This window comes from Trachinotus anak, unplaced genomic scaffold, assembly GCF_046630095.1.
Source record: "Trachinotus anak isolate AG129_WGS33_773 ecotype Australia unplaced genomic scaffold, CSIRO_AGI_Tana_v1 ptg000025l, whole genome shotgun sequence".
NCBI classification, from domain to species: Eukaryota; Metazoa; Chordata; class Actinopteri; order Carangiformes; family Carangidae; genus Trachinotus; species Trachinotus anak.
The window spans coordinates 13,197,956-13,210,270 of record NW_027273876.1 but is presented as its reverse complement, the minus strand read 5'-3'; the positions used below and the strand labels follow the sequence as shown (position 1 = coordinate 13,210,270).

The window sequence follows — 12,315 nt, the reverse complement described above, 5'->3', positions numbered from 1 at the left end:
CAGCGCAGCTCACTAAGGACACCCATATGAGCTGACTTTCCACTGGAGTGATTTCATCAGTAATGAGGCACTATAAGCTGCAGATGTTGTGTCAAACTCTCCAGTAGGAACCATGGCAACAAGATGAACACACACAGAGGACCTTGCCCAAGGTGATCCAAACACTCCTGTATGTGCTGACTGTGTGCCAAACTAGCTGATGTCTCTCAGGCAATGTTAATACTATGGCCTAATCAAAGAAGTTAGACAAATCTGGCTCTTGTACATAAATATTTAGTTTTACACATGCAATCCTCATGTCTGTGAAGGATGGCTTCTTTTAATTTTGAAGTTTAAATTTCAGCTTCACTGATTTTACAGGATTTCCAAAACCAGCAGGACAAAACAATTCAAAGAAACACTTCAAGAAGATCAACCATGTACCACTGCAGTTTAAAAAAATGCTAAAGAGATATTTAAAAGTGGGCCCAGTATGTTAAAAGAGAGAATATTTAAGTTGGCAAGAATGGCAAAGACAGGAAAACAGTGCAGAGCAGTTCAACATGTAAGAATATCACGGTGTGCACAAACAACGTTTATTAGCTACAGCACAACTCTCAGTCAGATGTGTCACTGTTTGGTCACCAAATTAATCACCGACTGGCAATGACGTTGAAAAACAAGTCTTTCCAAAGAGAAATAAAAACGGGGGAAACACACCCATATGATCTCCCCAAAATGTCTCCCTCTTTGAAAGAATCTTCAGTTCCTTTGTCTTCTCTCTATTCTTTTCTCTCCTTTGGTTCTGTCTACTGTTTTCTCTTTTCACTCCTCCGTTTCTATGTGGATTAGGTGATGTAGATGCGGTGAAAGTCGTTGGCTCCGAAGGCACAATTGCACTTGGGGCACTTCCTCTGTCGGGTGTCGTAACGCATCTTCAGACATTCGTAGCAGAATACGTGGAAACACTTGGTGAGCACCGTCTCCTTGTCTCGTGTGTTGCAGCAGGGGCAGCGCAGCTTGGCCTGGGGACAGATACATACATCGTTTGTGGGCCAAATACTGACCTGCCAGCACTGTTATTACCTCTGCGCATTGTATGGTAATGCAGCTAATACCTGAGGGTGTAACAAGTGAGAGTCTTGATATCCCCAAAGCACAAAGTGACTGTAATATTTGCAGAGGTTTGAGCTCACTTTCTGGCCCATGCTTGTGAATGAAAAACAGCCACGGCCGGCCAATCAAGCAAATTATAAAGCTGTAGTATTTCTATTACAACACATTACTTTTTCATTAGACTGCTTTATTTCTGTCAACGGCCTACTCCACATTGTGCCAGGAAGCTGTTTTTGTTACTGCCTTGTCACTAACAGAGGATAATTAAAGTCATAAGCCTCTCTGCACATAAACTATGTTCTTTCTCTCTTACCTTGTATTGATTGATCTCCTCCTGCAGGATCTCATCAGCGTCAGAGTAAACCTCCACCTTCTTCTGTTTCTCCAGCTTCCGCCTGAGCCTGGACAGATCCTCCTAGAGGGCATGAAGGGGGAAGAGTCATTAGAGCTGCAGCCTATTGTGATCTCCCCATGAGAACCTTCAGGAGAAACCCGTGTGAGTTTGACTTTGGAGTGATATTCCCATTCCTGTAATACAGCATACCTGTGCTCGTTTCAGGTTGCTGCTCTCCCTCTCCCGGGCAGTGCGGTTCTCCGCCACGGAGACCTGGATCTCCTTAAGCTTGGCCTGCGTGTGCTCCAGCTGCACCTTCAGGTCCTCTGCCAGCTGGGCAGCCTCCACCGCCTGCAGCAGGGAAGGAACTGGACACACTCAATAAAAAAACCTTATGATGAGATTCCTGAGCTGTAATGTGCTGGTGGTACAGTAGACCTGAGTCTATTCTTTGTGCTTCAGCTTTACAGATTCAACTGTGTGCATTTTAAAAATCATATTTACTGCAGATTGTGTACATTTTCCATTCCAGCATACGATACGTTCCTCTTCACAGCGTCTGCACAATTCCTGGTTACATTTACAGCAAAGAGCCACTTGTTTGTGTTTTCTGTTATGTTTTAATTCTATTGTTATGGTTCTTCCTACTTGTGAAAATAAGATTAAATGTGAGAAGAAAAGAATTGAAGCAATATATTCACATAAGAGACTAGATGGCGTCATTAACTTTTCCCCAGAGCACTCCTCTGAATGTTTGCAGTCTTACCCAACACCTAAGCAATTACCTGCAATATGTCACACATGCAAGCACTTGACTACTTGCAAAACTTGAACCTGTGGGAATCGGGACAGACGCTGGGTTTAATTAGCCTAAAATGCAGCTCATTAATGCAGTAGTTTGTGGCAACAACCCCACAAATCTGGGATGTCAGAATTTTTCATAAGCACCTAAATGCACCAAAGTGATGATATGTACAAGTGTGACTTTTGGCACATGCCATTATCCAGGTCCTCTTCTAATGCTACTCAGCGCTTCTATTTCGGACCATAGACATCTGGCAGCAATCAAATCATGCCATGATTAGCAGATCTGAAGTGTAAGAGCTGACAGAATGATTGATAGCATCTCTCCTCTCACCTTCCTCTTGTTGAGTTCTAGTGCTTGTGTCCGGACGGCGAGCTCTTTTTCCAGAGCGGCCAGCGTGCTCTGGAGGACGCCCTCTTTTTCTTCTAGCTTCTGCACAACCAGCAGCTGGGCATCCACCTGAGAAAGGCAGCAGCCAGTTAATAGAAGAGGCCAGTTATTAAAATAGAAGAATCAGTTCCCTGACATAATGAAAAAAAACAACTCTGTATTTCCAGGTTCAAAAGTTACGCTTCACCTGGGTTTTGAATGTGAGAACTTGGTCGGCCAGCTCCTCCTTCTCCTCTTTCAGCAGCTTGTAGATCTGGTTCGATTTGATTCGCTCACTCATCAGCTTGAAATTGGCATCGTCCTTCTCCCGTAACTGCTGCAACAGCCGGCTGTTCTGCTCCTGCATGTCTTCGAAGGCCTGGCCCGTTACATCCATCTCACTCAGCAGGGCTTCCTCCTCCTCAAGAAACGCACAGGTGTCAGTGATCAAAGACAGTGATATTTGTTGGTGCTTCTGGACTCCGGTTTAAAAACAGATGGGCCCTGATTTCATCACCATGTGTCAGCATTCATATAAAGTACTGTACGTGCTGGGTGTATGGAATCTAGTTTTACTTCTAGGCAATATTTCCCCTGTAAAGATACAGATCTCACAGCTGAAAATAACTAAAGGTAATCCATGTGCATGAAATAAAATGTTTGCAATGCATTCAGATCATTTATTTCATTTTTTTTTTATAGATTTAAAAGGGAATCACCAGCATCAACCCTCCATAACTACTTCCAAATAAACTATAAAAAACATCACATACCATCAGTACATACAAAGAAAAGTTTTTGGCTCACCAGTGTACTTTCTTAAACATAACACTTGCATCTTATTAGTCTCAATCCAAAACACTGTTCAATCTATGTGGTATCTTTGTGTAGGAAGAATCACAGATGTGTGCTGTCATCGTATAACCTGCACCTTCACTGGCCTGTTTATGATTATGCATCTCGCGATGCAATCACACCTGGTTTGTTTTCTGTGCCATAAACACACCTACAAATTTTTTATTTTGCTGCATTTGCTTCATTTTGATTCACACTTACAAGCCAACAAGGGCCTATAAACAAAAGTCACATGAACTCACAAGTAGCTTGTTTATTGCATAGTTTTGGCAACCGGTCTTCCTGCGAAGTTAAATACAGGCAGCCAGGAACTGAGTGGAACAAATCAACCACATCTAAGTCCAAAAGAGTTGAGTTAATGTACTTTAACCCAATACCTGATAAGAAGGCAAAAGTAAAGAGCTGAATAAATCATTATCAGTCCAGACTGTGTTCTGCCCTCCGCTAATTATGTTCTGCTAGACCTCCCAAGCATGCGAAGCTGCAGGCTATCAGATCTCAACATCTGTCTCCTTTATGCACATATAAATGTTGTGGAACAACAGTTAAACAACTTAAAATAAAATTGGAGCACTTTTAGATCTGCATGTAATTTTGCTATATTTGATTTAATTACATTTTCAGTGCTAATGAACATTTTTTAGGTGGTCCTGATACAGTTTTTTGGTTTGAAGAAGAGTTTGCACATGCACACACACAAACAAACAAACAAACAAACAAACAAACAAACAAACAAACAAACAAACAAACAAACAAACACACACACACACACACACACACACACACATAAATGCAAACTAAAGAAGTAAATGCTCAAGTCTGATTGGGTGACACAGGTTAAGATAATAGGATTCAGATTAAGTAATAAGCTTCTAAGACCGGTCATTTTTAATGTTGCACCAAGGTCAACAGCTGAATGAATATATTCATGACAAGAGCACATTATCTAATGTGGGTGTGTCTACCATGCACGCAACTCAAGTTTTAGAATTACAATGACATTGCTTAACCAGCACTTGACCCAGGTCAGATAACGGTTTTATATTTTCCATCTCTCGAGAGTCTGCTCTCTTATTCCCTGAGCATTCTGACTCACTAATGAAATTCCATAAGAGTGTCTCATGACAGCACATACAAGTGAGTGAGCTCAGATCTGACAGTATTTACATGCTTGGATTTATCTGGGTGGCTCACCCAAAAAGATTTGTTGTCATTCTTGTGTTGTTTTATTTCTCCCTTAAATGTCAACATGATCATTGCATAGAATAGCACCTCCCTCAGCAGTGTAAATTCATTTGTACTGGACACAGTTTTACGTCATTTTCTACGGTGACATAAAAATGTGATTTAAATGGATGTAATTTCATTAAAGGAGCAACAGTACTGACATGATTTTAATTGTTACGCAGATGTTTTAAAATGTTGAATTTACATCATAGCCTCAATTGAAATTTTTTTTTAAATCAGCTCAATGGTGTTTTTTGTGCCACACAGTTAAGAGCATAACTATGTTGATGAAAAATAAAGCTTGGTAGGTAAACAGACAAACAATGGTTCTGAAAATTTGTTTGTTAGATTGTTTTCTAGTCTTTACAATGTAATCTTTTACAATGAGGTTGCTAAAATTTCAAATCAGCAAAGATATTTGAACAGTTTTTTCTGCTGCAACTTTTTAGTGTCAGTAGATGTTTTATGTCATGTAAGAAAAAAAAAAAAACCTCTAACTTAAAGATAAGCTTGAAACTAAAAGGATTTGGCCACTGTCTTACAAAGAGCAACAACAGTCTCCAACAATCAACAACATTATAAAACGTTACCAATAGACTAGCATGAAGTTAACCAGCCAATCATATTTAAATTACAGGCCACAGCATCAGATTTCAGTTCCTCTTTAATGGTCTAAGATTAGGAGAACCTCTTTCTTAGGCAAATGTGACAATTATTGCACTACTCTCATTCTTAACACAGCTGGCTTGTTTATATTCATATCTGGTGCATTCCCAAAGCCTTAAAGTCAACTTTTTCCTATGTGTGTCTCATTTCTCACTGGTGTGAAAAAATATTCTGTTCAGAAAGTGCAGGAGGTTTAAATATCAATCAATCTGTTGCATGTGTGAATTTGCTGTGTATGACATACCACACTCTGTCCCCTTATTTTCAGTCTCTTTACATTGACTGTCAAGTAAAAAAATATGCAAATGCTCAGCCTGGTGTATGTTTGAGAAAACAAAAGATACAGATACCTGCTTAGTAGCAGCAAGTTTCTTCTGCAGATGCTCAATGGTCTCTTCTGCAACTCTGATCTTCCTGAGGGCATCTTCATCAGCCAGCTTCTTGCTTTCTTTCCTCTCCCTCTCCTCCAGCTCTCGCACCCTCATCCTCAACTCATCCACCTGGATGTTTAGGTAGGGATGGGTTTTATAAGTAACTTGCACTGCCGTTTAGGCATTTTGTTATTAGCAGCTAACGAAAAGCTTTATTATACATGAAAAAAAAAAAAAGAAACGTGCAAAAGAATCACAGAAAGGCAAGACACCAAAGAACGGACCTCAGCTTTAGATTTGCGCTCTGCTGCCATGAGTTGCACTTTGTCCCTCTGCTCCTTTGGAGCTGACTTGTACATGTCCAACAAAAGCTTCATCTCTTTCTGGGACTCCTGGGCTTTCCTGATAAGTTAAAGAAGACAGAGAGATTACATTAACATAAGCAATCACAACAATGTGATTAGTTGAGTGCTTCTAAGCCCACAACCACACACTTGCAATAGTAGTACGACTGTTGACTTTATTGTTGCCAGGCTTCTGTGTGCAGTTTGCAATCTATCACTGCACTGCATGATTGCCTACTTTGCTTTTAGCAATGAAGATTTTGGCCTGAAATATGACATTTTAAATCATGCAAGGTGGAACCTTTTATAGCAAAATGTGAATAAAACCAAAAGCAATAAATAGAAGAGGGATGTACTTGAGTTCTACTCTGAGCATCTTCAGTGTGTCTGAGTCCTTCCTCTTCAGCTCGTCGCTGCGCTGTCTCTCTCTCTCGCGCTCCCTCTCTCGTTCTCGCTCAGCTTCCCTCTCCCTCTCCCTCGCCCGCTGTCTTTCCAGTTCCTTCCTCCTCTCCTCTTCCTCCTCCTGGTCCTCATCCTCCTCTTTCTTTACATCGATGCTATCGCTCGTTGTCTCCTCGAGAATCAGAACTCCTGTGTCGCCACTCTGACAGCGCAACTGTAAATAAAGCAATAGATTTATTAAAAATTACAGTTTAGTATTTTCCTGGCATTGATTTAAAAAAATATGCTGATTAGGAGAAATGTTTCTCTACTAATGTTTCGGTTTTGCTTAAAATGTCCCTCTGAATCTCAATAAAAATACTGTAACCATTGGACCGTCAATCACGTCATCTACCTTATTGATCTCCATCTGTGTTTCCCGCAACTTCCTCTTATAACGCTGCACATCACCTTTCAGCTGCAGGTTGTGGTTCTGAAGGCTGCTGATTAAGTGCCGCATCTCTCTGTTGATTGGTCCTGAGAGAGCAGACACCGAGGATGAAAGTCAGAAACATACACAGAACAGTCAACGTGTGGTTTTGTTATGAGTCATTCAACATTATCTGGAGCTGTAAATGATGAGCTCAACTGCATGATGCACATGAATGACATCATGATAGAAATTATTTAGTATGAACTGTTCCTATTGTGCTAAGAGGTGATTAAAATCTGATCAAATCAACCGCAAATTACTGTAATTCACAAAATGAAACTGTTTGCATTGATCTACTAAGTGAGCCTTGACGTGCATCAAATGTGTTAAAAACACAGTGTTGTATCATTGGCAGGTATATGCCTATATATCACACTGTGGCATAATTTCCCTTCCCTCTTCACAGACTTCTTGATTGATGTGAGGGTGTGTTTGAAAAGGTACCTGCTTGCTCGTTGGCTGCCAGGTTCTGCTCAAACTCAATGCGCAGCATCTCATATTCTTTGCGCACCTGGGCCAAGGTATCCTCAAGCTGGATGACATCAGTCCGCAGCTTCTTCTGAAGGGACAGCTCATCACTCTGAACAGTTGAAAACACCAAAACATTGTTCATCTTGTTGCCAAGCAGTGGCAATAATACACACATACGTAGAGAACAGTAACACTATGGTTACGTCTGTGTGCAGTTAAGTACGTCAGGAGTCTTGTGTTTTCTCTGATGTATTGTTTATCTCCATGGGAACAACTCTACAATTAGAGAGTTACCTCCATGTGCTCAATCTGTCGGAGGTGGGCGTTCTTTGCAGTGAGTAGGAGTGCCCGTGCCTCATCCAGCTGGGTTTTGACCCCGAGAGACTCGTTGTACAGCAGGGAGAACTGTGACTGCAGACATTTGTACTCTAGAGTCTCCTTCACGACCTCTTCTGGAATATTGCGCAGGTCCATCTGAAAAATGAGGACGTAGATTGAGATGACGGCAAAGCTTGAACAATTGAAATCTGTAACCATTTTACATTAACCTACATTGTGACATTCAAAAAAAAATGCTTGTCTCAGGTAAATGAAATTAAGTTCTTAACCACCTGGTGTAGTTATTTCGGTTCTACCGTCCAAACAGTTTCTTACCTTGAGCTTCTCGCTCTCCCTCACAGCCTCCTGGAGCTCCACCTGCAGTTTCTCCAACTCTGCCATGCGGCTGTTTGCTAACTCCTGGTTGTGCTCCAACTCTGCATTGAGACTCTCAAACTAAGATAAAAACAAGGACAATGTGTTATAGGATAAATAGGTGTAGTATAAAAACACTGTTTTCCCAGCAGAACACTAATCAATTAAAACTTGCATCAGAGATATGAGTTACATACAAAAAAAAGAAACAAGTATATGCACCACAAAATTAATTGCAATGGAGTAATTCCTATGAGTACTCACCTTCTGAATATTGAGTGTAATCTGGCCTCCAGGTAGCCCACCTGAGCTGCCAGTGCTGCTGTATCCAGACTTAAGCTGCAGACATAGATAAGGGAAAATAAAAAAAATAAACAAACATTAAAGAGGAACAACACAAGAGCACACAATACTCCTAAGTACTTGTAGGTGTGCTCTGATCCTTAGATATCAATCGGACTGTGCTCATTTTCTTCCATGATCCAAACAGTACAACTCCATCAATGCATGCATAGATGGCAGGATGCACATCAATAAGAGCAGCTGGTAGGACACGCTTTGATGCTTAGGACCATATCGCTGTCAGCTCGCATTTAAAAGAGAAACAGCAGCATGAGCCTACGCCTCGTGAACAGATAAAAAAAGCTCACAATCACACACGTGACTAAAGCTCAGATACGCATGTGGAACACACAGACAGTATCATTCAAGCACACCTGCTCCATGGCCTCTGCCAGATGTTTGTTGAGCTTCTGTTCCCTATTGCGGAGTTTCTCAATGTCCCACTGCAGGTCCTCTACTGTTGTCTCCATCTCAGACACCTTGGTCTCAGAGCTGGTCACCTTATCCACCAACTCATTGTACTGCAAGACAGTAAGACGTGACAAAAGCGTCAGTGACAAACACATCAAAATCAGTGGCTGTGCACGTATACAGTCTCCCTCCCTCATTCACATTCTCTATCCAGTTCTCTGGCACACATTCTCATACCCACACACGTGCACAGGTATTTGCCATACACGCTGACACACACAAACAATGCCAAGGACACTGTACCTCCATAGACATCTTGTGGTGTCGACCCTGCAGGAGAGTGGCCAGGTCGCGCAGTCGTCTGTTCTCCTCCAGCAGAGTGTGGTTCAAATTGATCATGTCAGACTGGCTATCATCATCAATCGCTGTTAAGGAGGATCAAGTTAGCAGCCTTGCTCACATAACACCACAACTCGATACTTAGATATTAAACTGAATTACATTAGTTACTTAAAATGTAGGACCTTAAATGAATGTTGAATTTCCAGGTATTTCTATGTATGTGCGCCAATTGCCTATAATATATGAATGAATCAATAACAAGCATGTCTCCACATTTACCTGCAGCCTGGACCTGCTCACACATGTTGTCGATGCGGCTGTGCAGCCTGTCAAAGACGCAGACCAAGCAGGCAATGGCCTCCTTGCTGAACTGCATGCGGTCCTGGAGGTGCAAGGTGAGTTCCTCCTCGCTGCTCTGCTCCAGTGTGGCCAAGAACCCCTTGGCATTCTCACTTAAGGGAGGAGGGGGCGGTGATGCATCTGAACATAATAGGAGGCAGTAATGTACAAGGTTTTTTAGAATCAGTACATCAGATAATGATATGGTCAAAGCATTAAATCTGTCTTTATCCAGAAAAATGAAAACTGTGTGTTTTCATTTCATAAAAACTGAAATCTTGGACAGCTAAAACTGTTGCCTTCATTAAAGATAAACATGGAAAATATGGACTCCTACATCAGGATACTTTTTGTGGATATAGCTTTGCCTTCCACACAATCACCCAATCTGAGTTGTAATTAAACTCCAATCCCAAGGACTAACACCAGCCTGTGCAACTGCACCCTGGACTTTCTGATCAGCAGTCCACAGTCAGTCAGGATGGGCAACCATCATGAAGTTTGTGGATGACACCAGAGCTCTGGGCTGGATCAGCATCAGCAACAACAACGAAACAGCATAAAGGGAGGAGGTCAAGCACCTTGTGTCTTTGTGCTCTACTGACAACCTCACCATCAACACCAAGATAACGAAATAACTCATTATTGACTCCAAGAAGTCCAAGAACCATCCCAAGCCCCAATCAAATGTTCCCACATTACCGATTTGATCAGCCTAACTGTAACTGCAACCATGATCACTTGATCATGATTGGACCATAATAGTCACAGTACACAAGCAGTTGGCTGACAACTTGGCTGGCGGCAGGGATTATTTTATGATCATTATACTTCTATTCATACAATATTAGTATAACATAAAGGAAGATTACAGATTATATGGACAAATGATAGCAATTCATAATTGCACTCAGTGTAAGCAATGGAGACTTTTCTCAGGTCAGTTTAGTCAGGAAAAACCTTGCTTACCTGTCGTTGAGTCCTGTGGCGGCTCTGTTGGTGTCATCAGCTCCTCTGACCCAACAGGAGGAGGTGGCTGCTGCTGCTCCTCCTGACGCTCTTCCTGATTCTGCTCCTGCTGCTGCTCTGCCTGCTCCCCCTCATTCTGGGCCTCTGGCAGAGGAGGTGGAGGAACAGCAGAGGTTGGTGAAGCCAGACTGACACCATCTTCTTCCATTGGTGTGGGTTCAGGGAGAGGGGCTGAGGGTGGAGCAGGGGTGGAGGTCACTGGGGCCTCTGGCTCAATACGTTTGCGCAGAATGTGCACATTCTCTTCCAGCTGCAAATAAGAAACACACGGATTGAAAGCCATGTTAGTCCTCTGGAAAAAGCATTGCCATGAGTTTATTCTAAAAATCAAGTCCAGCATTTGAAAGATCTTTTGATTACAATTTCAGTGGTACTAACTTGAAAAACCCTACTGATTGGCAACTTTTACATGCAAACAAAATAAAACACACACTACTGTACATAATTGGCCTAAGCAACACAAATATGTGTTGTGTAAATCAGACTAATCTGACTAACTGGTTTACTTTGACTGGAGAGAGTGATGTACGCCCACATGGACATTTCGGAGAAAAGGGGATTAATATTGTTACAACAATGTAATCAAAAATCCAGAAGGCACCTGTGACCAGTAGCGGTTGACAATCAGCAGGGTGGTGTCATCAGTGGCTTGTCTCTTCTCCAGTTTCTCAATTTTCTCACGTAACTCATCCTCCATCGCCTGTCTCTGTTCCAAGCGCTCACATAGCTTCTTATTCTTGAACTGGAGTACCTTCATGTCCATTTCCTCCTGCATAGAACAAATACAAACACATAGATCAGGAGATTCATAATGACGTGTGGCAAACAAACAATAAATGAGCTACAACATGGGAGTCATCTTGGTGAAAGTAGTACTAAATAGACGATAAATGATGACATGAGAGTAAACACCAAATGACCGACCGTTGAAGAAACTCCAGCTATGCGAATGGGCTCGATGAGGGTGGTGGTGGTCTTCTCCTCTTTTTTGCTTTTCTTCTCAGGTGGGCCAGGGGGGCTGTCCCCTCCCGGGGGACGCTTTCCTCCCCCAGCACCTGACATCTTTCCTTCCCCTGCAAGAGATCAAACAAGACAAAAAATCTTAACTATGGTTTCGTTTGGAGAACTCATTCATTTAGTGACAGCTAGCAACAGCATTAGTCTTGTATCACAAGCGCAGGATCACTTTTTAACCAGCTCAAAATACTGTTCTTCTGTTGTTCATATGAAAACATGCGTTCCACAACTGCTATGGCAATTATACTGTGTGTATTTTTATGGTAATTTATAATTTGGCTTTTCTGCAACGTTTAACGAACATTAGCAAGCTTGCTAACGCTAGCTATGCTAATGCTAAAGATTAATTCTCCGGGACCTTTTTAGCAAAGTCCAGCGTATTAAATGGCTGGTAGTCAGCATTTTTATTCACTGACCATCATTGCACACGTAAGATATTGTGTAAAGAATCTCTACCAGTACAAACATCTACAAGCCGTTTTCTGATATTCTCGTTACAAACCTTAACAAGAGGCGGTTGAAAATGTTTCTCAGGGCATTCAGGAAACTACAGGAAATGACGACGACGTACTTCCGCGGAGTATTTTTTTTGTTAGAAATAATAAAAATATAAATGAGATTAACTAAATTATTTTGGTATCTTACCTTAAATGTACTTATAATGTACAGCTACTTGGAAAATAACCATGAAAACATTGTTATTTAAAATAAATTAATTAATACATAAATAA

General features: G+C 41.6%; 1 protein-coding gene across 2 annotated transcripts; it reads right to left on the bottom strand.

Annotated features, from left to right (window-relative positions):
- Positions 1–299: 299 nt before the first annotated feature.
- Positions 300–12,154, bottom strand: rnf40 (ring finger protein 40). 2 transcript variants are annotated; one of them, XM_071463654.1, is made up of 20 exons: positions 12,087–12,154; positions 11,492–11,640; positions 11,169–11,336; positions 10,508–10,817; positions 9,479–9,679; positions 9,161–9,282; positions 8,821–8,967; positions 8,369–8,443; positions 8,066–8,185; positions 7,706–7,885; positions 7,385–7,520; positions 6,863–6,984; positions 6,423–6,682; positions 6,007–6,124; positions 5,702–5,851; positions 2,812–3,024; positions 2,568–2,693; positions 1,640–1,780; positions 1,409–1,510; positions 300–1,004 (listed from the first exon to the last, which is right to left on the bottom strand). In XM_071463654.1, the coding sequence occupies exons 2-20, from the start codon at positions 11,627–11,629 to the stop codon at positions 828–830; spliced, it is 3,006 nt and encodes a 1,001-aa protein (XP_071319755.1). In that variant the 5' UTR covers positions 11,630–11,640; positions 12,087–12,154; the 3' UTR covers positions 300–827. The 2 variants fall into 2 exon arrangements, with proteins under 2 accessions (XP_071319755.1, XP_071319756.1); XM_071463655.1 differs by having other exon boundaries at positions 2,812–3,021.
- Positions 12,155–12,315: the final 161 nt, after the last annotated feature.